Below are 27,332 nucleotides of genomic sequence, written 5' to 3'. Positions count from 1 at the left end.
GTAGCTTTCTAATAAAACCCTGATACCTTTAGAGTAACTGGTCCCAGGTTTATTTAATCTGAAAAATAGCTGGGAGTTTAAATAACCAGCAATATAAAGCCTGCACAAAGGGGAGAGTGGGCAGGCTGAGTCGGATGTGGCGGTATCTTGTGGGAGGATATGATGCTTGAAAAAAGCAGTGACACATGCAAACTGCCTACAATGGCACCAGCTGGATTGAGGCGAGAGATAGAAACAGTATTAAAAAAAAAAAAAATTATTGCAAGCAACAATTGTAGGCCTGCAGGGCAGAAAGGGAAGGGAGAGGAGGAAGCATTGCGATAGATAAGGAGGGTGAGTGAAAAGGCGAGGACACCACGCCGGGAATGGCAATTACTTGGGCTGTGACAGGGGAAGGAGCTCAAAGGATGCGATCGGGGACCGCGGGTGCTGTGCCAAGCTGCCTCCTTCCAGGTCCACCCCGCTGCAGACATCCCTCACAGCCTCCTTCTCCCACACGGAGCCTTCTGAAGAATTCCTTTTCAGAGGAAATTCTGCACATCAGGCTTCAGTGCAAATAAATATGCCTTCGGTTTAAGGCTTGAGGAAACAATAGTCATTTCTTTGGGAATGACTTTTCACAGAGGGGGGAAAATCCACAGTACTTTTACTTCTAGGGAAATTTTAAGATGGTCTTTTCAGCATCCTTTACTAAAACATGAATGTACTCTGCAGGGAGTAGCTTTCCAGTGAAGGCTCCTGTTGGCTTCAAATTAAGTTGTAATTAAAAAAAAATAAAATGACAGCACTATCCATGAAAAGCTCTTCTACATTTTCTGTTGAGCAATGTTATAGTACTAGGTCAAGGGCTTTTGCATGATCCATGTACTGACAAGTGCTAGCAAGGAAGCAGTGAGTTTATATCGATATTTCACTGTGAAATTCCACATTTGCAACTCTTTTTGGCAGTAGGTGGTACAGCTCTGAAACTAATATATTAGTTCAAACTGTAGTACAAAATGTGGTATAAATTAAAGCCTGGCTATGCTCAAAGCCATGCTACAGCATGGTGAGATGAGGCCCTGGCGGGTCACAGACCATCTCGCTTTCCACCCTGAATAGCAGCAGCCAAGGGTCTAATTGCATGTGACAGTAGTTGGTCATAACATCTGGCGTTTAAAAAACAAGGGAGGTCATTGTTAATCTGCTTCGCAAAAATTTCAGCTTGTTTCTGTGGTCCTAGATGCAGTTTGTTTTGTGGTTATGAGTTACATGATGCCATTAAAACTTAGTCTGCTGGGGGTGCTTGCTGAAAATCGAGGGCTGGAGAAGCAGAGGTCACGCAGCAAGCAGCTCTCCATGTCCATCCATGCTGCTTGCAGGAGTATTTGATCTTTATTTTCCTTATTCCTCCACCTTTGACCCATTGTTAGGCCTGGGAAAAGTAGCGACAGCGTGGTTGAGCTTCTCCTCCCATCTGTGCCCAAAGCCGGGGGGAGGTCTGGGGCCACGCGGTTCCCCTGAGAAAGTCTGGTGTTGCTGAGCCGGCTTCCCACGCAGGCAGTCCAGATGCTTGCTGGCCCTCTGTTATCAAACGTATTTTCCTCAGTAACCTGTGAGAACATCACATCGTTGTAATGAAGTTTGCAGAAGGGACAAAGTCTTGGGGGTTGGAAGAAAAAAAAAAGGCAAAGGCAAGTGGTTGGTATGGGGGGCTGGGCTTGCTGGGTGCAAAGCCCCTTCTCTGTCCTAGGAAGCAGAAACTCTTCAAAAAGACTTACGGACTGTGTTAGATGCTTAGTATATATAGGTTGCCACAGTAATTTAATGCCCAAAGTGGTGCATAGGCTCTGGGCTGTACAGACATGGGGTGGGAATGCCACCCCTCTGCTGGTACTGACAACTGCCATCCAGACCAGGACCTCATAGACTCAAAGATAATAAAACAGATTTTGTCGAAAGGATACTCTTTACTAGGTCAGGGTAATTTAAATGCTGGGGTTTGGCGAGAATGGTGGCTTACAAACATCTGAAATGTTCCTAATACATGGTTTTACAGTCATCTTAATGCAAAGATAGTAAAAATCTTAGTCAAAATGAGAGTCGTACGCGGCTACTGCCATCAGAGGGGAGTGAGTGTGTCTAAGCCATTTCCAAAGCTTATCATAAGTTCCCACAGGAAGAAATATGAATGGCATGAAAATATTACACTTCAAGCAGAGAGATTTAGGAGGCATGTGAACCATGCCGAGGAGCTGGAAGTGGAATATTCAGTTGTCAAAATAATGCTGCGACGGCAGCCGCCGCGCTTCCTGCATTAACATGTCAGAGCCGGAGTGACAGCAGACGTCAGCCCCATGTGCTCGAGGGGGTGATGGCCTCCCAAACGCGGCTAGAAGAAAGCCCTTCTAATTTTGGTTGATTGCTTTTCAAATGTGGCTCGTTCAGATCTTCTTCGTCGCATGAGCTCATTAGGGAACAGCTACAGGAGGAGGTAAGGGGAAATTAATAACATGGAAGGTGCCGATCGCAAGTGGATATTGCGTGGGTATCAGAAAGATAGTGATCTTCTGAGCCAGGAGTGCTTGTTTTGGAATAAATAACAGACTATTGCTATTACAAGTGAAAAAGATTTAAAACATGAGCAGGTATTAAGAGCTGCATGACTTCTGTATCGCTTCGTGCCTTTATCATCAGTGGGTCCAAAGCTCCGCTAAGTTAGCGTGGTACCAGGAGCGGCCCTATGTGACAGTCTGAAAAAAGATGTCCAAGATGGTATTTTTCGTTTATAGGTAGTTAGGTATTTCTGTCAGTTCTGTCCTAGTATCACTGCATCTTGACAAGAGAAAATAATTATACCCATATATGGGTAAAATGTCTTAAAAATTGCCTTTTTATAATGAATGATTGTTGCTTGCTGAAATTCATACCTGTGTAGAAAACCTAAATCATCAGCAAAAGTGGCAAAGAGGAAAACCAGCTCCTCTTCCCTGGCACAATTCTGCTTTCCCATGACATCTATAACCTGAGCCAGGTCTTTGCCGAGTCCTTCACGCTTCTCCAGCACAGAAACTCATTTCTTGGCAGAGATTGAAGTCCCAAGGAAAAAGTGAGCTGCATTTCGCTGAGGGGCAGTGAGAGGCTGGGACTCTCGTGTCTGGTCCATCGCTGCCTCGTGGCTTTGCAGGACGAGAGCTGTACGCTCTGGGTAGTGTTCTAGCAGCATCACTTTCTACCAGCTCTTTCTGGTAAGGAGTACCAGGCGGTGAAGGTGTTCACCATCCTTTACGACCTCCAAACCTGGACACAACAATAATGAAATCCCTTACCAACATTTTTGGAACCTGAATTTTTGAGATTAATTTAATTAAGAATTTCAGTTTCAAATTACTAGTTGAAATACTCTAAAAGTTATTTTTTTCAGTCTGGGAATAGAGCACTCATATGTTTCACTATGACAAACCAGAAGTTTGGAGCGGTGCATAATGAAATATTTCAGGAGAATTTTTGATTCAATTAACTTTGAGGAGGGGGAAAAAGCCAAATTATTTTAACAAAGGCAAACATTTGTAAAAATTATAATCCATTCCTCAGAAGTACTTGGGAAGATAAAGCAACGTGTTTGTTGAATAAATAGTTCTCGATAGCCACGTTCAGGTTTGGCCTGTTGCAGTTGCTCAGCATATTACAATGACAAAAATTGAAAATACAGCCAGGCGTTGGTCAATTTTTTGCTATTTTAAGGGTGGAGAGTGCCTGCGGGGATGAACCAGTCATGGTGGTTTAAGACTGGCCACGCTGGAGAGGGACCGGGGTCCCGAGCCCCTGTTGCATGAAGACCTGCAGCAGCCCCAAATGTGAAAGTCCCAATTTTAAGCTGATGATGCCTACACTGGGTCTGAGGAGGAAGAGCAAATCCTCACCCAGATTCACAGGCTGCAGCCATGGGGGACAGCATCGCACCTGCCCGGGGCTGCCGTACATGTCAAACCCAGCCCAAAGCCGTGGTGAGGATGGGGGCTGTGAAGATGTGGACCCCTTCACCCGGGGCAGAGACAGCGATGCTGCAGTTCCCCCAGGGTACCCCGGGATGTAAAGGCCGCAGCTAACGAGCTGCAGGAGGAAGGCGGCAGCTCTGGCCTTGCGGCTGGCCCCTCTCCCCCTCGAAGGGATGTCTGCACCCGTGGCCGCGTGTGTGTGCATGCAAAGCTTTGGAAATTTCCATTTTAATAAAAGCAACCTTGGAGGAGCATGAGCAATAACCTGTCTGCTCTTTGGCACTGACAGTTAGGTTGTCCTGTAAAATGAGATTTTGCTACCCCAGCGCAGCGATCTTGTTATCGACTCCAGCTTGCATCAGCGTGCTTTATTAGAAGACAGCAGAAATAATTCTTTAGACATTAAGCAACGTCTAGTTTCTGCTTTTATCGGGCTGGCTGAGTGTGATTAAATCAGATCCAGAGGTAAGCCCAATAAAGTCCTGGATCTCTGGGCTCAGATATTTGGTCCATCTACAGATGCTTTGAAGTCTGGCGAGAGGATAGAAATTAGGTCTTTCCTGCCCAGCCTTTTCCACTCCTGCTGCCTCTTGAAAATCCAGTTTTCTAGGTCTGACCTATGTACTTTGGACTCTCCGGTTTTATTAAGGGAGGGGAGACGTTACACGTGGATCCATCCCCTGCCTGTTCCCAAGCTCAGCTTTGCTCAGCTGTGACTCCAGGCTTCGGTCCCTGCTCCAGAGTGATGGATCTTCGCCCAAGCGAGGGTCACTGCAGCCACACGCATGACCGATGGGTTATTTCGGTACTCCGGTCCCTTCCAAGATAAAATCAGCATTACACAGCTTTACGCTTCTAATCACCTGTCTTCACGTGTAATCAGCAGCCAGTCCCAATGCCCTGCCTGTACCCATCTTTTTTGTCAACTTAGATAGCACTTTTCATCTCCGAAGGCATCAACTGATTAACCAGTTATCACAGCTCTTCTAAATCTTCAGTGGATGCTTTTGTGCTGCTATTCTCACTTCTGCCATGGGAACGACGAGGCTGCTGGAGCTTGCGGATCAGCACAACCCATGGGAAACCCTGCGTTGTTGCTGGGCATGGCCACCCCGGCAGCGTGTGGTGGGGCACGTTCCTCCTTCAGCCAGGGCTGGCTCCCAGCATTGCTTCCAGCATTGTTGGAAGAGGAAATGATAATGATTCATTTGGACCAGGACCGTAACATTTAGCTCCTTTCTCCTCCCCAGAGTATAAATTTTCAGCCAAAACCCACACAGATGTACACCAGAGAAGGAAATAATCTGCAGATGTTGACTGTTCCCAGCTCTCGCCTCGTCTAAGGGGCCAGCGACAATTACCTGGGTCCTTGCCAGGTTTCTGGGTGACTCCTCTTACTCACAACTTTGTGTTTTAATATTATACCACTCTTGGCCAAGTATCTACAGAGTTGTGAATTGTCCCCTGAGCTGTCATGAGAGAGAGAGACGTTTAATGCACAATAACTATTATTTCCCAAATATTGATGCCCTCAAGGCTTGTGGGATCTCCTTTCAATAACTCAGCCTCCTGCCATCTAGGACAGTGCTGTATATAGGAGGACGCGTGGTGAAATGGCACAGGGAGGTGATTTTTCTTTTCTTTTTTAAACTGTGTATATCACATTAATGAAAAAAACATAGGTCTGCCTGAGGGTGGTGTGACCAGCTTCTCTGCAGGATTTCATTTTGCAGAGTGATGCCAGCCCCTGTCCTGGCTCCTGCCCTTCTCTGCCGGCTTTAGCCTCTGGCTCAGCACAGCCCTGCCCTGGGCACAGGTGCCTCTGCAGCACGTCGTATAGACACCATCGGGAAGGGAAGGTGCTGGGGGCGAGGAAAGTAAGGTCTAGGCAATGGTGCAGCATCCCCCCTCACAAACCACCCTGTGCCAGGGCAGCACTGAGCCCACGTCAAACTGAAACGGCTGGGATTTGGCTTAAGGCTCGCAGAGTGTGTCTCCAGGGGAAATTAAAGAAGGAAATTAACAGCAGCATCTTTTATTTTCATAAAGCACTTAAAAGCACCAGATGCATATAATTTTTATTTTTGGCTCTCTAAACTTAGGCTTTCATATTAAATTGCAACTGGCACTTGGAAAACTCATTTTTAGTGGATTACAGAAGGAGAAAAGCATGGGCCAGATGCCCATGAGTTTATATTCTTTTGACCAACTTGCACAGCTCTGCTCATGCCAATTAATCCGGGTTTCCAGAACTACAAAGAAAACCAGGAAAACACCACTGACCTTGCTGTTCAGCTCTGTTTGAACAGCAGTACTTATCGCTGGTACAGAGCCAGGACAGGGCATTGCACAGCTACCGCTGCAGCAGGGTTTGCACCCACAGCCTGGGTGGGAGCCATTGCTGCAGAATGAACGTTCGCTGGGACTCTTCAAGCCAAGAGAAGCTGGCTTGGTTTGTGGCTGTCTGACAGAGTAGCCGGAGTTTTGTTTTCCTTAAAATGTCTCTTGCATAAAAAGTCGTGATCGCCGATTTGAGATGGCGAAACAGTTGTGGGGCTGCTTGTTCCTCCTGCATGGCTTTGGCATCCCTCTTTGCTGAGGGACCAGCGGAAGGTACCAAAACACCGCGGCTCCGCAGGTCTCGGCTTGCTCTTTGACGAAGGGCTTTTTGTACCTCCTTCCCTCCAAGTGGTTTGGAAAAGGTGCTGTGTATGGAGAGAAAAAAAAGGCAGTGGGTGTTGCCTTCCCACACAGTCATTGTTCTAGCTGAACAATTTTAACTGTTGATATGAAATCTTTATTTCAGTAAACTTCCAGCTAAATGTCAAACTACAGCCATTTCTCCTGTAACTGTGCCTTTGGAAGCATGATTGTTAATATTACTGGTGTTATTTTACATGACTTTCGCAATATGAACAGTTCATTTCTCCATGAACAGTTCATTTCTCCAAGTCCAGAAGGAAAACTTCTTCATTTAACTTCAAAAAAATTATTTTTCACTAAACATGAAGGAACAATGAACAATTTGAGGCACACACAGGGCAAATATGTTATTAAGGCTCTGAACACCAAACCACAGTGTGACAGCAGACATGGGTCAGTGCTTTTTTCCATGCTTGTGTTCCCTGAGGTAAAACTGCTCCTAACAGCGCTGTGGAGGGCAGACACAATTTGGAAAATGCTTCCCATTGCTTAAGCCCTGGAAAGTAAGGGATAAGCAAAATTTCAGCTCCTGGCAAGAAAACGAACTAAAAAGCAAGGTAATCTATAACGGTAGGCTTCTATAGGCAAACTGTAAATGATACGGTACATTGCCATGTGCCACACACTGAGACAACTATTTCCAATTTGTCAAGAGTCGCGTTTCTTATATACCAGTGGCAGGGCTTTATTTTTCATCCGGACTCTAATTAACACGTTGATCGAGCTCTGTGTCTAAATGCTCCCAGGGTGTTGGTGGCCGTGCCAGGCGTGTCTTGGGGGACAGCTGGTAGGGACCACGCAGAGGGTGCCGGTGGACACGGCGGGCGACGTTTAAACCGCCCGCTCTGCCTCTGCAGGCAGCTGCCGCCGCATCAAGTTATGATGTCGCCCACTCCTTTCTCAAGCAGCAAAAATAACCCCTCCACCATGCTGCCACGTCGCAGCCCCGGGGGTGGGACGGCAGGAACCGCCGAGAAGGTGTCCGGTTGGGAGCGCGTCCCCAGCACCGCAGCGGCATCGCGCCGTGGGAGCCCGCGGCCCCGAGAGGCACAGACCGCTCGCGCGTAAGTACGGCTGCCTGCGAGGCAAGCACGAGCTTAACAGACCGCATTAAACTCCTCCGAAAGGGATCCCTGTTTCGCTGGCGTTCGGCGACAAGCCGTAATCCTGTGCTAATAAGCCCGAGCTCCTGCTGCAAATAGTTTACAGCTGAGGGCACGCTCGCATTGTTTTCTGGCTTCACAGGGAAGGTTTAAAGGGTTTTACGGGGAGTTTAAAGCAGGTTTAGTTCTGCTAACGCCGGCGTAAACCAGGGGTGGATCAAGTAACTGCAGCATAAACACAGAGCTTGTTTTTGAAACTCCTCAATCTTTTTAGGGAGCTACGTATGAATTTAGATTATCACCGAAGGGAACGTGCCCAAGTGAACATTATTATCCAAAAGTTTCTATCAGCCTGATTCAGAAAAAAACCTTTTCTTCCTTCTCTTTACTCATTTTTAAAGTTAACTGGCTGGAATTCAAACAGCAAAACACATAATGAAGTAAATGGGGCAAATTCAAACAGCCAAAAGCATAATGAAATAAATGAGACAAATTCCTTGAACTGCACCTAACATGAAAATGAATCTCAGCTGCTCATTAGAGACTGCCAAGCAGGGGACATGGGCAAATTAAATCACGGGAAGTAGAGGGAGGCATAGAAAAAAGGTCAATTATCTAAATCTCCTCTTATTAACTGCAAAATATTTTTTCAAGATTAAAGGTAGTAAAATATGTTAGTGGCAAATGGCAAAGCCTCTTTATGTGCTTAAAGTAAAAAGCGAGGAGTTAGGCAGAGCAGAGGAATGGGTAAATAAGGAATATACCACTCTATTTTCAGGGTGATTTAGCAGTGAGTAATTCTCACCCGACATACATCCAGGTGTTTGCTTCCTTACTCTCTCTGGCAAAATTCATACCTGGTTTTCTCAGGTTAATTCAGATTTTGCCGGGGATTCGAGCGCTGGTCATCCAGGAGAAGGAGGGGTTGTTGGTCCGAGGCTCATGCGTGGCGGCTGAGCCGGGTGGGCAGCGTGGGCAGCGTGCTGTCTCTGTGCACGTGAGCGGCAGATATCGCCCTGCGAGCCGGAGCGATGGTCCTCCACCTACGAGAGTCAGTTCAGCTGGGATTTGTTGGTCTGCCTAATGCACGGGCCACATAACCTGTTTTATTCAACACCACCAGGCTCACTGAAGCAGGCAGCAGCAGGGTAAGCTTTGTGGCCGGGGGAGCCATCACCTTCCCGTGCCACTCCGACTGGCCCTCGTGGGCATCTGAGACCCAGTAAAGTTTTTAGAGCTCTCCCATCTACTTGTTACAAGGCCTTTTTCATCATTGGTCTTCAACACACTCAGTTTTGCTGTTTCTTCCCTTGAAAGCATCCTCGCTGCCAGAGAGGGTGGGAAACAGGGAGCGTGCCAAAAGCTGGGTCTGCCTCGGCGGTGGTATGGGTGGAAAAATCATACTTTGGGTCCTGCTCTGGAGGTCACCACTGGTCTTCAGGACTGCCGGAAGGACAGCAATTAACAGCCATTGCTAATTGATCTAATGGCTCTGGTAGCAGCACGTACTGGAGGATGTGGCTCATGGGAGGAGGATGTGGCTGGGATGCAAAACCAAAACATGTCACGACTTGGATGTTATCTTTGGCATGAGCAGCAAAGGAAAGCTGGCAAAGCCAAGCAGCTTGTGTTATCATTGAAAAGGGGGCAGGAGGAGGAGCTGGGGAACTGCAGCTGCTCAGCATGACGGCTGTCCCTAGAAATCGTCCTTCAGGAAGGACTGAGCACCAGAAAGAGAAGAAGGTGATGGCCAGGCAATGTGGAGATGTCAGCGAGAGATTGTGCCAAGCCCAGCTTTCTGCCGGTGGTGTAACAGTCCCAGTGCACAGGGGAGAAGGAGGTGCTCCTAGACAGAGCCTTTAGGGTTGGCACCATCTTGTATGACATTCTCATAACCAAGCGAGGAAGACGTGGCCTCGATAAGACAGCTATCGGGTGGGTGGAAAACTGATTTCACAGTTAGAAAAGTTACCAGCAGTTCACTGCCAGAAAAGGAGGTAATGATGAGCATGAACCTGAGCCCACTACTATTTTGTTGTTTCTGTTCATGATTTGGAGGAGAGATGAGACTATTGTTATCTGAGGTGCAGCTGAAAGGGATTTGAGCACAAAGGAGGACAGAATTATAATTCAAAGGGACAAGAGAAGTAGCCTGGAGAAAGCCCATGGTTTGTATTTCAGCAGTCAAGCTGGTGAGTGAAGGCAAGCGGGGTGGGGTCTCGGTGGGGTGAGGGAAGCTGTCCCAGCGTAGTCATACGTTTGAGTTATGGTCTAGCCGTGGTGATACTGCTCAGTTCAGGGTTAAACATGATGCACTGGCCTTTAAGGAGGACCAGTACTCCATAGCTTCACTATGCAAGCCTGATTACTGTGTATAAACTATGCAGGCTTTGCTAACGACTATGCCCTTGAAGAGGGAACTAAAGACTGATAAAATGAAACATCCTGCCCCAGAAGGTGCTGAAGGCCAGATGATGGCCAAAGAAGCATGAACTAAGGGAAAGGTAAAGGTGGCAGGGGGAGATTGCGACCACCGACTCAATTCAAGGCTGGAAGAACTTGTCGTCCCCCCCCACCTGCAAGGAGCATGCATGAAAATTTACATAGCAAGCGAGGCTAATTTAAATATAACTGACCAATAATAGATGAAAGGGTGTCATGGTTTAACCCCAGCCAGCAACTAAGCACCACGCAGCTGCTCACTCACTTCCCCCCAGCCAGTGGGATGGGGAAAGAATCAGGAAAAAAAAGTAAAACTTGTGCGTTGAGATAAGAACAGTTTAATAGAACAGAAAAGAAGAAACTAATAATGATAACGGTAACACTAATAAAATGATGATAGTAAAAATGAAAGGATTGGAATGTACAAGTATTGCGCAATGCAACTGCTCACCACCTGCTGATTGATGCCCAGTTAGTCCCCAAGCAGCCATTCCCCCCACCCCCACTCCCCCCAGTTTATATACTGGGCATGACGTCCCATGGTCTGGAATACCCCATTGGCCAGTTTGGGTCAGCTGCCCTGGCTGTGTCCTGTGCCAACTTCTTGTGCCCCTCCAGCTTTCTCGCTGGCTGGGCATGAGAAGCTGAAAAATCCTTGACTTCAGACTAAACACTACTTAGCAACAACTAAAAACGTCACTGTTATCAACATTCTTCTCACACCTAACTCAAAAACATAGCACTATACCAGCTACTAGGAAGACAATTAACTCTATCCCAGCTGACAGAGGGTCGCTACTAACCAATGAATGTAAATTTAGGTGGGTTTTTACTAATCATGTAACAGAATAAATACATTGTAGTTCTTCGGTATGGTGTGCCGGCTTTGTGGAGTTACCACCCGGCAGCCATCTCTGCGCAGATGTGAAATAAAGAAATATCTCGGCTCTGTTTGTAAGATTGGCTTGTTGTGCAGCGGCTACCCAGTTGTGGGACAACGCCGGCTGTGCTGGGAGCCAGGGTATGTCAGCAGGTGGGAGGCTTTTGCCCTTGGTTGCTGCACTTCAACAACAGGGCTTGGCTGGGGACAGTCCAAAGGGAGCAATAAAAATAACGAGAAGCGGTTGGGCTGTAACCGCTGCAGAAAAGCCAGAGGAGAGGGTAAGAGACACTGGTGAGATGTGGTGTGGTCCTTAAGGACGGGAGCCATGAGGATGAAGAGGGTTCCTCTTTCTCCTTGCCACTTAGGACAAGATACGATGGACTTAAAACTGCAGTTTAAGGGGGGATGAGCATATCTTTGTGGGCTTTTCAAGGCGCAGCCCGACATTTCCCGGTAGCGCACTCCGCCTCCCCTGCTCCCAAGTCTGTGTAAGCTGGGTTTAGCACAACATCCATTCCAGTAACTCACGTGGCTTTTGTGAATTAACTACTTAGCCCGTGGGAATCATACCATTATCTTCAGAGGAACTAGAAAAATAAAGAGTGCATTTATAAGGTTTTTATTGTTTTCACCCCACCATCAACATTCCCTTTAAGAACATCAAAAGATTAAAAAAACAGATCGAGACATCTGCCAGCATCTCTGGAGATGAGTGTTGCACTTTCTTCTAATCCAGACCAAGTCTTTGGAGCCTCTCCATGCCTTCAAGAAATAGGGGAATTTTTCTTTTATTTAAGAACCGTCTAAAGAACCTTTTACTGGGTTTTAACAGAGCCCTGTGTCAGCACAGTTAAAAAATGCTGGCATTTCCTCTGCGCAGATTAAAGATGATATATTACGCTTTGCTGCTCAAACCTGATTTACAGCTTCTGTTGCAAAATTGCATAATACTTTTTTAAGTGCTCTAAGGCGCAGCAGCAGGGCTGAGGACACAGAGCAAAGTCCGGGCACGTGCTGTTTTTTACCTCCTCCTGCATTTGTTATTCCTTCTCTAGGTCTGAAAGAAGAGCTGCAGGGAGCAACCTGTCCCCTCCTGCCTCCTTCTGACCCCCAGCATGGCATCGCCCATGAGGAGCTTGCTCACCGACCCCGCCAGATACCTCCAGGCTTTCCGCCTCTTCCTCACGAATTCGACCGAGCACCAGTGCATGCGGGAGTTCGTGGAGAGGCAGCTGCCGGCTGTGATAGCGAGGTAACGTGGAGGTGGCCACACTGAGCTGAAGGACAGCCTGGGGCATGGGCCCGTGGCAGTGACGGGCTTGGCCCGGCTCGGGGGGGGCTGCCTGCGAGAGGCAGATTGCTGTTCCCCACCGGCCACCCCGTCTGTAGGTCTCTGATAGGGCTTGGCTGGAGATTTCATTTACACATGCCACTGAATGGCTGCTCTTCGGGATGGAGCTTGCCTAGCAGGGAGGAGATAAGGCTGAATTGTTTTCTCGCATGCAAATGTAGCTTACCCTGAATCAACTCTAACGCATGAAAAATGTAATAATGGATATTATGTTCTAACATTAAATTTGATTGAAAGCATCTTTTTAAAGGTAATGTTTTCAGTTAATATTTAGGCTCTCTCCAGTATGTGTGAATAACGCTCCTGCTTTGCCTGCTGGTGTGTGTTTTTCGCTGGACCCCTCGCTTTCCGGGCTGGCTGGGGCAGCAAGCAGGTGGGATCAAATCCTGGTTCTGGGGAGGCCCTTCTCTGGGCCCAGGGTTTTATAGCTCTGCCAAAGCCTCGTTAAGGGATTTTAAAGGCATTACACTCTCCCTTTTTCCTCCCTATTTTGCAAAATGTGAAACTTCTACAAACAATTTCTAAGCTGCTGCTCCAGACCCAGGGACGTCTCTGGTCCTTGAAGCACAGACATGGAGAAGGCATGTATCTGCTGCTGCTTGTATGCACTCATAATAAAAGCAGAACTCCTCTACAAATTGCCAAAATAACTGGAAATCAGGAATCTCCAAAGAGCAGAGTTCTGAATCTGATCCCTCCTGCCAGCTCGCAGGCCCGCCTGTACATGTGCATGTGGCATTTGATTTTGTGCTGCAGATTTCAATCTTCACGGGTTCTCCAGTGCTTCACAAAATGGCTGTAACCCTCTCGACTGGGTAGCTCTCCTAAAATGTGTAAATAATGTTTTTCAGTATTGGAAACGGGAAGTCTACAATCAATATTCTAAGTGTTGGTGGTGGAGCAGGTATGCCATGAACTTCAATATTGATATGCGTTTCGCTTTTTTTTCAAAGAATAGAGGATTACAAATTGCAGAAAGGAGCAGAGTGGGAAATAAATAGGTATTTTCTTGTAAAGTCAGCTCCAGCAGCAGATGGCATTAGCTGGTGTGTGGCCACATCACCTGAACTGCTTGTGCCTCCCCACCCTGATTCTTGTATGTCCTCCACAAGAAACCTCCTTCTATACCATCGCTCCTTAAGGGCAGAGAGAGGCTTGAACCATAGGGTTTCTATGAAAAAAAATGCCATAATGTCTTAGATTCCTCAGAATATTAAATTTTTACTTACATTGCGATTATTCTCCCCTGTAACTATTTACTGAGGTGGTAACTCCCCATCATTGCTGCCTCCTGCCCTGCTACGTGACAGCTCTGCTGACCTCTGTTTTGCCTGTACATATTTGCTGACCACAGCCAATGCACAAGCTCTTCCTGGAGCTACTGTCCTCCAAAACACTAGAGCTGAACATAAATTCTGGAAGAAATCCAGAAGAAATCAGAAGAAATAAGTAAGTTCACTGCGTGGAAAAACAATACCAATAACATCAAGTGGCCTCTTCTCATTAAATTCTTGCTTAAGTAAGTTCCCCCCTAATTAAACGGTATGTTTTCCAATTCTGCTCTGCCCATTAAGTTATCAAACTTAAATTTTATATGAACAGTTAATTTAGTTTAAATGCTTTAGTCATACCATCTCCAAAGACTAATCTCAGCTTTGTCAATCTCTCCTAATAAGTAAAAAGAATTGTATGTAAATGGTGGGTGTCATTTATAAAACAGACAGTGTGACAGAGTAGGAACATTTCTCTCCAAACAAAGGCAACTATTCTTCTGCCAAAAAAAATATTTTTTTTTAACAGGAACACTTCACTTAGTGAGGTACTTAACTCCCTAACCAGGGACACTCCAGCTTAACAAGATGGACGTTCAATCAATAATGTGCAGGCAAAGCTTGTTTTGTGATGTAAAAATCCCGAAATTACCAAAACCCTGCTGCTTGCCGGCTTGTTCCCATCACCAGTCCTTGGGTGGTCAGGAGGGAGCACATTCCCAAATCCCCGCAGCTATCCCTGGCTGATGTCGGAGGGCAGTGATGGAGCTGTTGCCCTGGCCCCATCCGCCCCTGTAGTTTGCAGGGAGGGAGCACAGAAGGAAAGCGTTTCCTTTCCACTTTTCCACCTCAAGAGACAAGCAAACCATTTAATGTAGCATCATATCCCATTACAGCCGCCCATCTACAGCGCCTGCCTTCGCCTACAGCCTTTGCCTTATTAAGTTCACACTCCAGCGCACCGCACTCTGTACCTTTAAAAACCATAAAAGTCATCAGCGCTGCTATAAAGTAGCAACTGTGCTATAAACTATCCCGTTACGTAAAATGTTTAATTAGAAACTTAATGGTGAACATAGTGGTAGCCTTTAAAAGGTAATTGTGTTGGAGAGTTTAAATAATTTGGATAGCCTAATTGCCAAATTGTTGATAATGCAAGCTGCCACAGATTTGACTGTAAAATGCCTCAGGACACTTGTTTGCATATAAAAGAGCTAACTGAAGTCAATTAAGGCTGTGGATTAAATTATGAATCAAAGGGGTGGTTTTTTTGGTTAAAAACAATACAAGGGTGGTTTGGCCACAGAAGAGTGGGAAGGAATATATTAACCTATCCGTGTATGGAAATGCAAAATTCAAATTTTTTTTATCAGGACTCGCACAGCCTTTCGAAGGGCTAATCCATTTTACAGAAAGTTGGTAAAGCAAACAGAAATCAAAATAGTGCCGTAGTTCATTACAAATTCTGTGTTCCCAAATTTTACCATGGCAGCTTGCAGATGACTGGCTTTGCTCAGATTTTTCAACAGAATACAGGGTTTGCAGTGGCAGCAAAGCTGCAGCTATTTCTGCTACTTCAGAAATTCAATTTCCCCTCCCTCAAAGAACGTGTTTGCACAGATGCCATGTAAATTTTGGTGTTATTAGTTGCTTCAAGAAAGACATGTAAGTCTGAAAAAATTGAACTCCTCACTTTTTCTGTTAAATTCTCAGGGCATTAATGAGCAGATGAGACCTGGGCTGGGGTGCTTGATTTTGACCCGTGGTGATGTGTGGTGGGGCCAGAAGCAGGCAGAGAGCATTTTGTAGTGAAAAGGACCCTGCTGGGGGAGGACCTGGTGTGCAGGGTTGAGCTCTGGGGAACACATTACGACTACTTCATCCCCAGTATTTTCCTTTTGTACTTCAAATCTTCTGTATAATGGAGCTAAAGCTGGAGTGGTGGGAGCCCAGGGGCACTGACAACCATGGGGCTGTGGAAAGGCTGGGCAAATACAGTGGGGCATCTCCCTCCACAGTCCCTCAGCAAGGGTTTGCTGGGTGATCCTCCATTCAGTACACAAGTTTGTTCATTTGTAGGGAATTTTATAACATGGAGTTGTGTGCAAGCGCAAGCTCATCTGTCAGGACAAAGCTCAATATTTGTCTGTAATGACCCCGGGATCAATTATCCACCATAGTTACCCTCTGCTTCACTCTTTCTACCTTAATTTATTCTTCTATTATTTTTTCCACCTAAAATTTATTGAAGCACAATAAGCAGAAGTGAGCCCTAAGAAAGCTAAGCAAGCCAGCCTGATATTGTCCCTGGACCCATGCCTCAGTCAGGAGCATCATCTCCCTGAGCTTCCTGTATTGCGGATGGGGAGAGGTGGCCAGGAGCAATGGCAGCTCTTTTAAAATTTTGAAATGTTTGATCTATTGGTAATTCCATGGGTGAAATAATTGCAGCTGGCCTGCACAGTGTCCAGACAGAACAATTCCTCACAAAAGCAGTACAGTCAGCTCTGGGGTATTCTGAAAACAGGGGTTAGATAAACACAAATGGTATGTGCACTATTCATTATATTTATGGAAAAAGTCACAGCACACCAAAGACAAACAGACGTGAATGTTGTTTCTGATTCCAGTGTAAACACATATTCTCTTCTCCCTCACCCACGTGGCCTGGTAACCAGTGAGGCACTTGGCTAAAAATGCTCTTACTGACTCCTAAGAAATCCTGCCAGGTTGGCTGGTGACTTGGGACCATCGAAACCGGTACCATCAGAGTCATTTAGGATCTTCCCCGGGAAGTTAGGCCATGTCCAGAAAATGTGAGGTCAAGCCATGTGCATGACCATGTCTGGTTTTCCCTTGGCACTGATGGTGGTAGTTGGAGAGGAGGAATGAAGATAGTTGGGACTGATATTTAATTTTTTCTCAAATCCTAGAGCTAAAACTTCAGTGGCAATCTGCTGAGAATACAAAGCAGCTACATGTGCCTGTGTGGTAACTTTTCTGTACATGAATGGCAGGCATCAGTCTTCAAAACTGGGGAGGTGATGATAGTGGAGATAACATTTGCCTGAGCTTTGCTTTCATCTTGGATTTCATGTCGCCTGCTTCCCTAGGTGAGATTGACCTGCTGATCCTGTCAAAACTACAAGCCAGATACCCAGGGGTCACCATCAACAATGATGTGATAGAGCCAAGTGCTGACCAAATCTTCAAGTACAAAGGTATTTTTACATTAAATAAATTAGATTTACTTTAAGTATGCTAAATGCATTAAAAAGAGTTGAACGCTGGATGACCCCACATTCAAATGCTTTCTTTCAGAATTGGCTCTTAAATGAAAAAAGTCACTATTTTATGGGTTTTTTTGCCATCACTGCTCTTCAACAATGTTGAGTCTCTCATTAAAACCTTAGTCTCTCACACTGCAAATAACTCTGCATGGTAAATGCTTGGACTTTAAAAGCTAAGCAAGGTGGGAACTGATGGGCGATTCTATGGGAATAAAGTAAAATCCCCACATTTCAGAAAGTTTTTATCCTTCAACTTGCACTGAATCAGGATCCTTCCTCAACATCAAAGAGAAAATTTTCATGTCTCATGGTAATTCTCACATATCTTAAAAATCATTTCCAAATAACAAATAGCTAAACCTCACAGTGTTGCACTAAATTAGTTACCAACATTTGAATTAGAAAGCGTGGAAAGGAAAGCAAGATGGATAGAAAGACTTTTGCCATGTGCTCTGTGGCTTAGAGCTTGTTTCCTTCCACCAACCCAAAGTTCTGAGCAGCATTCACGAAGGAAAGCCAAGCATTTCCCAAGGAGGATTGAATGTTAGCAGGGGTGCTTTGGTCAAATTGCCCTACAAAGCGAGCATTAAATATCAATCCACAGTTTGATTATTACTGGATTAACACCTACCAGGCTTTACCTTAGCAGTTAATTATGGTCGTGTATGGAGGTGACACCAGCTACGCTGCACAGGCTGTGAGCAGCCCCGAGCAGAGCACACCTTGCCGGAAAGCGGCTGCTGAATGGATGTGGCAGTAATGAATGAATGTTGTCAGCAGCCTGCATTGTTGGAAATGCTCCAAACCATAGTAAATACCAGACTGTAAAACCACGCTGTAAATCTCCAACTCTTACTCTTGTTTAAGTCCTTAAAAATGAAGCATTCCTAGGATGAAGCAACTTGTGGAAGTTGAAGGAAAAAAACCCCAAATAGTAACAATCCCTTTCTCCCTGCAGTGGGGGAGTTCAGAGTCACTGGAAGCACCAAAGGCTCCTACGAAATACAGCATTTTTTTTATATCTGTCTCTTTATTACATGGACCTGATCTTTGAAAAGATGGCTTGTGCAAAATCCCAGGAGCTTTTACATTGCTCCAGGCTGAGATAGTGAAGGATGGGCAACAGAGCATCTGCTCTGTTTATAAGACAGTTCGGGCACTTGCACATAGCATTTCTGTCCTGTGGGCTATCAACCATAGGCTATGTGAGACTGGATTTGCGCTGAATCTTCCTAGTGGTCCCACCACCTACCACCAAGTAACTGACAGTCCTATACTACTTCAGTGAGTTTCTTTAGAGAAGAAAGTTAAAGAAAATATAAGACATTGTCCTTATTTTAAGTTTTATGCTAAACTAGAAATGAAATATTCATCTGAATTTCTTTCTTTAAACTTTCTTATTTGGTAATTAAACATGTCCCCAGTAGGTATCATTAATTAGGTTTCTGAGCCCTAAGATTTTCCAGGGAGAATTGGAAACATTATCTGCGCCTCTGAGGATTCAGTAGTTATGTTTTCTGCCTAACCAGATACTTTCTCCTTGGGAAGGAGAAGCCAAGCTCACAAGAGAAACTTCATACTGGGATGTGCAGTGACGACAAACTGAGGTTTCTCTTAGGCTGCATCGTATGACGGAGGCTCTCCTCAAAGTCCCGTGGCCAGGCTGTGGCTTTCCTTCATTCCTGGTCCATGTCCAGGTGAAGTCCCTTGGTGACCACGGCTGGAGTGTTGGCAGCCCCACAACTGAGCCGTGTTGCCATTGCCTGCACGGCACGGCACGACTGCAGGCAGTCCAGTTTTGATGGCACCCATCAAGGGCACACGACCAGCTTCTGACCCAGACAACAATCTGGGTTGAACCCAGGAGAAAATTAAAGAAAACTTTTCAAAATAGTTAAGGTGATACATTTTGGCTTCAGGTGAATCTTTGGGCAGAAACTTCCCATAATCAGAATGAGTTTGCCCTTTCTGAAATTTTGACTTTAAAAGCCCACCCTGGCAAGCAATTCAGTTTTCTTCCTCGTGCCTCCTCACAGACTGTCTAGCAATTGAATTGAACCAGATTGCACCAGATTATTTGTGATGGTGATATGAACTGCTGCTGAATGGAGCCTGAGTTTAAAACAGCAAATTAAATCTGAACTGCAAGCGCCGGGGCCAGTGACTGATAAATGGAAGTGAACAGAGTAGCAGCAGCAGCAGCTGAAAGGGGTGGCCCATTTCCAGCCATACAAGAGAGAAGATAAGCACTGATGGAGCATTTCTCATCTGTCCAACGGGGATATGTCCTAATCAGAGCCCAAAAGGAGAAACATTGTGATTAGTGGTGTAAAGGCGCTGGTCTTAGCAAATCATGTTGTTTTGAACATGTGTTCTGTAGCTAGGGCTCAGTCTGCCTTTGGGCCATTTAAGTTTTAAATTTATGTTAACTCCAGCAAAGCACAGGAATCACATCAGGGCTAGTTTTGTCCTGGAGCAATCCCGAGCGCCAAGCAGGAGCGCAATGAGATGAGCTCCATATGCCAGCAGATGGACATTAGTATTCCGGCAACCCCTAAATTATGAAATGATCTCTCAGTTTTGCTCCCATAAAAAGCAAAGAAATGCAGTGATGAACCAGGCCCTTGGTATAACTTATTCCCTGAATCCACTTCTCCATCTCTCTGCTTTCCTCAGTTGCTGGATGTGCATTGTATCGAGGTCTGAAAAGATGCCCTGTGTCACTCTTTATACTAGTCTTTGTTTTAAAACGCTATTATCCCTTCTACCTGAAGCAGTTGCCCAAAACTGTGGGCTTTTGAAAAATTATCTGAACACAGCAGAAGCCAAAAGTCAAGACATGGGTCCTTGCTCAAGGAGCAAAGCTCCTTCCCCCTCCCACCATCCCTGTGACACATTCCCAGAGTGAGCCATTTGCTTTCTCTGCCCTTCTCCAGCTTTTAATTGCGCTTCTCTCCAAAACATCCGTCCTTGAGTGCCTATATTTATTTGTTCAGTCTCTGGAAAACCCTTCACCATGGCCTGGCTTCTGCTCAGCCATGTGGGTCTTGTGTGTCACCTAAGCAAAGGGGCCATCAGCTCTTCTCCCCTTTGGCAGGAAAAGTGCTGCTTGTGGCCTCATAACTGTTTATCCCAACCGATAGGTTTTCATTCAGCTTGAGCCAGTCATGGGGAAGAGTTTCTTTTTTTTTTTTTAATCAGGTAAAGACTAGAGGAGCCCAAATGAGGGTGCAAAGGGCAAAGCATTAGACCCTCTTAAGACTTCATCCTATAAAGACCTTTACAACCACTTTCTCACATACAGGCTCAAGGTTTTAAATATTCCACTGCTGTGTTAAACTGGTAGCAAAACTCTCTACCTAAATATGAATTTTGGATGTATTAAAGCTCCGAATGGAAATGGATCCCGTATTTGCAATTGATATAACTCTGTTGTGCCTTCTCCTATATTTTAGAGCGTGTGGCTGAGACATCAAACCTCGAGAATGTAAAGTTTACCTGGCATGAGGAGACAGCTTATGAATATGAAAGTCGAATGAATGCAGAAAAGAAGGCTAAAAAATGGGACTTCATTCACATGATCCAGGTAAAAGTCTCTGCAAAGTAAATGTTGTCAAAGACTTGGCTGTTAAAAGTATGCATGAAGTATGTGACCTCATTATCCACTCTAAGGGGGAGAAAGGAGAGTTTATCTCCCTGTAATTTAAAGTGCTTAAGCATAAGTGAACTGCAAAAATGAAAGATGAGTTACAGCAAAGCAACTTTGAGCACAGTAGTCCTATTAACCAGGCTGTGGGTGGCAGTCAACTAAAAATATACTTCAACTAGGGTTTTCAAAGCTCCTCGTCCTCTGTGTGAATTGCCTTTGTATTTCCAAGTTTACTGAAGCCATTACAAACCATCTTCATTGCTAAGAAAGGCAAATCTTTTGGTCTCAGGTTAATGAATGAACATGAGCTTGGTCCTGGGAGAGCCAGAGAACAGGCAACGCAGTGACAGCCCCAAGCTTGCAGAGTGAGCCCACTGCCCGCTCTTGTGCTAATGCATCTTGTCATCCTGCTGCTCTTTCATTGAGATTGCCCCCATTTGGTTTCTTTTACCTAGTGATACCAGTTATAATATTCACCAGGACTGCACCGTATCTCTGTAAACATCTCTGCTCTTTCCAGATGCTGTATTATGAGAAAGACGTCCCAGCAACTATCCGGTATTTCCACAGCCTCCTGGAAGCGCAGGCAAAGCTCCTCATTATCCTGGTATCAGGTGAGAGCTGCTCCACCAGTGCTGCTCAGTCAGGCAAAAGCCATGAGGACCTTGGGGTTCCTGCAAGTTCAACACAGGCCAGCTAGAAACCAATGCACATTTTTATTTAAGACATGCTTTATCACATATAGAGGTGTACTGGCTGCATAATAAATAGTGTCCACTCATCTACATCCATTGAAATCTGCACGCCATCTATGTCTACGCAGCTCCATGCTGCAGGTTGTAAAGCTGAAGGCTTTGTAAGCCAGCAATCCATGCCATGGACACAAAACGCCTTTCTCTCGCCTTCTGCCCTTTGCCGTCCTACAGCCTGGCCAGTGATGGACTGCAACAGAGAGCCCTGAAGTGGGCAAGAGGCTCCATCCCGCGGCTCTCACTCATAAGAGCTCCTTCAGCCTCTGCTATTTTCTGTAAAAGGCTTTTCAGGCTGGGCACCGCATTTTCTCGCTCCTGGAGACTTGCAGCATTAAGCGAACGGCTACGACAGGGCTCGGCTATGCCATACAGCAGGTGTTAGAGCACATATGGTTCATTTTCTTCTCAAACTGCCCATTTCCTTAATATCATCATTTTGGGTGGAAAATGGCATTCTTAGGCCGTTTCAGATCTCAAAGAGATGCTCTGTGGTCAATCCAGCAGGAAAATGCTGGGGCAGAGTAAACAACCTCTTAATAGTGTAGGCAAGGTTTTCTAGGGATACTGCAATGGTGGGGTCTAATTTGATTCTAGAAAGCCTTTAATTTGCCTCACAAGCTATGCAAATTTTTGTCATGTAAACAGTCACATCCGATAGTTTTGTCAGGGATATTAAGTTCAGAAGTTTAAGCTTAATTTTTTATTGAATTTGGCCATGTCTGCAACCTGTAATGTTTGATGAAGTTCCTTTTTTGTGTTCATGCAGTGTCCACAACAGGGTAATGCTTCTCTCACCTGAATTTATTAAAACTATTTTTCTCCAAAATGTTTTTGGTTTAAAGTATTTTCAAGCAGTTCACTACAAGAAATCTGTATTTTAAATGATCTGAGTTACTGTCCTTGTTCTTTGGCTGAATAAGAATAGATCAGACTATTGCTGATTACCTGCGCATGGTTAATTGAAGTTCTTTTCCAGTTGCTTAACCTGTCCCTTTGGATATTCACAAAATGTGAATACAGGGAGGAACACCTGTCTATTCAAAATTAATGTGATTAAAAATCTGAATTACTGAAAAGTATTTGAAGTCCTTTCTGGGCCAGGTGACCCTGGGTTTTGTGATGGAGCAAAATGGAGCAGAAATTGCTGGGGTCAGCAAGAAAGCAGGAGAGAGGAGTAGAGCTCACAATAGCAGAGAAGAAAGGGGAAAACCTTGGGGGAAAGAAGAGTGTAGAGAGGGGAAGGAAGCAGTGCTATGAAAATGAGCACTGAAGCAAAAAGAGGTACTGAAAGATAAGCAGAACAAAGCTCATTTCAAAAAAATGAAGGTAATGTCACCTCCAACACAAACACATTAGGATGTGTTAATTAAAAACCAGTCTGGGAAGAGGATTGATAGGAGAGGGCTTGGTCAGTTGGTGAGGATTGCAATCCTCCTGCTCCGTCCCTGCCGGGAGAGCAGGCGAGTTGCAAGAGCTATGCAGTGTTATTTTTAACACATTTAAAAAATCTGTTTACATCGCCTTGAAAACAAAAGTAGTGCCATATGCTGAGTCTATTGAGAGCTATTATAATAATGCTGCATTCAGGTAGTGTATAATTGCTCGGCACAGAGATGGCACTGAGTCACACAACACTGACACCAGCAAATTTTCTGCAATTAGTGCTCTGCATTCAATTTCCACCAGGTGAAAGAAAATATTGTAGCCTCTCTTCGAAACACCAAACTGTTTATTTGACTATAAATAACTGTTTGCAGATAAAGCATTTGCAAAACCGCCGAGCAACTGGTTTTAGTAGTTACGCAGATTTATAGTCATAACTCTCAAGAGCTGCTCATTAGGCTCAAAGTTATTTTCATCCCGTCCAGTCATTCTGGATGATCCTTTTATAAATGATTTATAGCAGAAATGCTGAATCAGAGATCCAGGCTGAGGGAAAAGAAAGTTGTGAAGACATATCTGGGGAGTTTTCAGCTTACCCAGCTGGTTTTCTTTGTAAAATGTCCCGTGAGAAGGGGTGCATGCACAAGCACGGGCTTGGCATGGGCTCAGTTCTGGAGGCGATTGCAGCACGACAAGAGCGTTTTCCTTCCTCCCTCTTCATCTTCGCACACCCAAATAGTACGCAGCCAAAACATCCTTCTGGCGCCACTGGGGAGGTCTGCTTGGGGTGAAGGGCAGCCCTCTCATTGCCCGTGCTCAACAGCGTGCAAGCGTGATGGGACCGAAGGCTGAAGGCTGGGAAGGCGGTACAGCTTCATCCCAGGCTCTCTCCATCTCACCCTTTTCTCCACCACACACCCAGCTACAGGGGCAATGATCAGGGTTTTGCACCTCATGTGTTTCACATAGCAGAGAGATAGTTTACTGGTAATAAGTGTTTCAATGAAGCTCACATGTAGCTCAACCATGAAGTAATTGGGTGAAGGAATAGGAGAGGATTTGGTCTTCCGAACAGGCAGCTGAAATCTAGGGAATAGTTTAAATCAAGAAGATGACACTGAATAGCTGGTGTTCAGCAGGTGGACTACAGGAGGATGTCCCGGCCAGAGATTGCCTGTGTGCATGGAGCAGAGGGGTGCAGCCTGTTGGGAGTGGAAGCGGGGAAGGATTAAGTGCACTGAGCTGCTCTGGCCTCAGCTGGGGGCTCAGTAGGAGGTGCTGGAGCTCTGGGGTAGGTAACGTGTCCATCCCCTCCTGCAGCCCCCAGCCCCGAGGCAGAGAAGCAGGGAGGCAGCCGTCTCCACCACACCCCAGGACACACGTCCCAACTCTGGAGAGATCCCACTTGCAATGAGGGCAACAGCTTAAAAAAAAAAAAAAAAAAAAAAAAATTGTTCAAATAGTGTTTTTCCTTATTCCTGAGCATTTTTCTGGTGGTTTATCTCTCAGAAACCAGCGGCTGGGAAATGCTGTGGAAGAAGTATGGGTCTTCCTTCCCTTTAGATGATCTCTGCTCTTACGTTTCCTCTGCTGACATCAAAAGGATACTGGATTCAGCTGGGCTGAAGTACCAGCTCTACGAGCTCCCATCCCACATGGACATAACGAGCTGCTTTATTGAAGGGAACAAGGATGGGGAGCTGCTGCTGGATTTCCTGACAGAAACTTGTGAGTTTTCTAAAAATGCTCCTCCTGAACTAAAGCATCAGGTAATGGAAGATTTAAGAAAGCCTGAATGCAGTGAAAAAAGAGATGGGAAGGTGCTTTTTAATAACAACCTGAGTGTAATAGTAATTGAGCCATGAGTTAACCTCTTCTTGCTTCTTGATCCAAAGCAAATAGTCAGATACAAACTGTTAACAGCTGAAATATGTTTTTCATACTTTATACATGGCTTAGTTTACTTCAGTACTGATATATAATTTTTGGAGCCTGTTAAGAAATCAGTATTAATACCTGTTGTTATAAGTGAGCTTTAATACCCATTTAATTCTGCACTAATCTATGAATGTGTGACTCACTAAGCAGTTAATTGTGCTTTATCGTATGGAAGTTGTATAATCTGAGGTAACTCAGACCATCCACTCAGGCACTGCAGAAACCTAACCATTTCCCAAGAAATAATCAAGAACTACACGTCATTTCATCATCTTAATTTAAAAATTCTACAGACCAAATAAGCAAATTAAAGCTTCTCAGTGCAGCTGGCAAGAGTGGAAGCGCAGAACGACAGACCATTTGGGTGGCTGCTCAGTGGGATTTCTTGAGCTTGCTGTGACTTCAAAATCTCATACCTCCAGTTACTGTGAAAGTGGCCTCACACCTTCTGCATGTGTGATGGTTGCCTGCTCCTGCCTCCACAGCCAACTCCATTTAATGGCACTGCTTCCCTCTCCCGGTATTTTCACTTTATTTTTATGATGGTGCGTCTGCAGGGCGATTTGTGGACCAGGTCCGTATTGGCACTGCAAGAGCGAAGGGATTGAAGGTGGCCGAGGCACAGCAGTGGTAACAACAGTCCTGGAGAGGTGGATTTCACTAATGAGCCCTGATGCAAAGCCTGTCTTAGGAATCGGCTACTGCTGTCACGTAGGGCTTTCTGGCATTTTTAGCTGAACACACAAACCTCCTGGCTGCAGCCTTTCACTAGCCTGGCAGCAAGGGCCATGCCTGGAAGATGTAAAAATAAACTCTGATGCCAGTCTGGCAGGTTTCTCTGGGATTTGTTTCATTTCCAATGGGGTCACATCAGGTAAATCTGTTCAATATATAGTATAGGATGTTCAGAAAGAAGACACTTCACCTCCTCAGTCCCTTCTCCATGTTGGGCTGTCTCCACTCCAGTAGTTGATGCATTTGTTTTGCTAAATGATTTTATGGTTTTAAGAAGTGTTATGCTCTCTACAAGGCACAACGCATAGCAGAACACAATATAGTCACTTGAATGAATTTAATAGTCTGAATACTCAGTTTATTCAGTGAGACAGGTGTGATTTCTGGCATTGAAATAATTTGATTCAGTGTGGAAATGGTTTACTTTAGGTAATGCTTTAGCTGCAAGAAATTATGTTTTATTTTTGCATATACATTTCTGATACAATATAGATTATTAAAGATTTGAAGTGATTTACAAGAGAATGTGTTGGGCATTAATAGCTGTTTATATTCATTTTAATGTGAATTATTTGAAACACACACTTCTCCTAGTGATCAAATATTAACTCCAGTGTATTTTAGAATGCATCCATGATATTTCTCAGCTGTTGAACAGAACAAAACCTATTACCGCTTTTACACAGTGCTACGTACAGATTGTTGCATTAGAAGACCTCAGTATACCTGTAAGCTGCTATGGTGACATGGCAAAGTGGGAAAGAAAGAAAATCTCTCATTAGGACAGATTGCTGCATGCATTTCTAATGGGAAATAAATTAAAGTTAAAATTATTTTTGTAGCTCTTTTGTGCTGTCAGTGACCTCTTCTAAATGGTGTGTGGGAAGGAGGTGACCGCTGAATATTGCCACATCAACCCTGTCAGGACTGACGTATCTTTGGGAGCCACAGAAATACCAGAACAAAAAAAAAGAAAAAAGAAAAACCCAGCAACAAGATGCATGTGCATGTCCTGTTGTTTTCTGGTTTAGCAGAGGTAAAAAATATAAGGAAAAAGCTTTTTAGAGTTTTGGGAGGAGGTTTGTTCTGGAAATTTGGGAGAGAGCAGGAAAGGTGCAGAACAGCAGAGATGATCTGGACAGAAGAGAGGAGGATATGACCACACACACACAAAAAAAAGGAGATTCAGTGTGAATGCACGTGAGAGCTCCTTCCCCTCTTTAATCAGAATGGGAGAGGCCGGGGAGAGGGAGCGCTTGCTGGGTGCATGGTGTTGCACAGGGTCTTATTTAAAAGCAGAATTCGCTGGGGGAAAAAGCACTTTCACCCCAGGCTGGAGAAGGAAACTCCTTATCTGAAACCAAACACGCCAGAGCTGTCCTCTGCCACTGCTTTTGCTTCTGAGGAGAATTTCATTAAAAAATGGGGGGGAATACAGTAAACTTCATTCTGTGTATGCAGCTGCTTCCATTAAGGGGCTGGGGGAAAACTGAATCAGAAGAGCACCCTTAAGGGATAAATTATTTTTAATTTTAAATTTGTAACACATGCATTTCCAAGAAGTACTGTAAGTATTATTTAGTAGGAAATGAGTGTGGGGAAGCACAATTTTATGCTCATTTGACCATAAAAACTGAAGGAGTTCTTGTAAATCTCTCAGACAACTTCCTAATAGACTGAAGAACCACATTTTCATGTGAGAATCACCCTTAATTGTACGGCAAGATACAGCTCTTCCAGAGCATGTTTAGGGAGTCCAATCTGTCCGTGAACTGGGATTTACACAGCACTTTTGAGCTTACCTGTGTACTTTCTGTACCAAATTAATTGTTTTCCTCTCAGAAAGTCTGCCTTA

The 27,332-nt window shown here is 45.0% G+C and overlaps 1 protein-coding gene and 1 long non-coding RNA gene across 5 annotated transcripts in view; one reads left to right on the top strand and one right to left on the bottom strand.

Annotated features, from left to right (window-relative positions):
* The window catches only part of HNMT (histamine N-methyltransferase), a 43,436-nt gene extending 17,118 nt beyond the window's left edge, over positions 1–26,318 (top strand). The window contains exons 1-7 of one of the 3 annotated variants that reach the window (XM_069780780.1): positions 2,336–2,473; positions 12,164–12,360; positions 13,311–13,363; positions 16,844–16,951; positions 20,476–20,606; positions 21,190–21,283; positions 24,314–26,318. In XM_069780780.1, the coding sequence (XP_069636881.1) occupies positions 12,224–12,360; positions 13,311–13,363; positions 16,844–16,951; positions 20,476–20,606; positions 21,190–21,283; positions 24,314–24,669 (879 nt within the window). In that variant the 5' untranslated portion in view covers positions 2,336–2,473; positions 12,164–12,223 and the 3' untranslated portion in view covers positions 24,670–26,318. Of the gene's footprint in view, positions 1–2,335; positions 2,474–7,509; positions 7,745–12,163; positions 12,361–13,310; positions 13,364–16,843; positions 16,952–20,475; positions 20,607–21,189; positions 21,284–24,313 lie in introns of those variants that run through there. The other 2 variants (XM_069780779.1, XM_069780781.1) reach the window with 2 other exon arrangements.
* LOC138685038 (uncharacterized) lies at positions 5,997–9,246 on the bottom strand. Of its 2 annotated transcripts, none has more exons than XR_011324274.1 (2): positions 8,589–9,246; positions 5,997–6,682 (listed from the first exon to the last, which is right to left on the bottom strand). It is a non-coding gene; the product is annotated as an uncharacterized lncRNA (long non-coding RNA). The 2 variants fall into 2 exon arrangements; XR_011324273.1 differs by having other exon boundaries at positions 8,641–9,246.
* Positions 26,319–27,332: the final 1,014 nt, after the last annotated feature.

Source organism: Haliaeetus albicilla, chromosome 4 (assembly GCF_947461875.1).
Source record: "Haliaeetus albicilla chromosome 4, bHalAlb1.1, whole genome shotgun sequence".
NCBI classification, from domain to species: domain Eukaryota; kingdom Metazoa; phylum Chordata; class Aves; order Accipitriformes; family Accipitridae; genus Haliaeetus; species Haliaeetus albicilla.
This window is presented reverse-complemented; position numbering and strand designations above follow the sequence as displayed.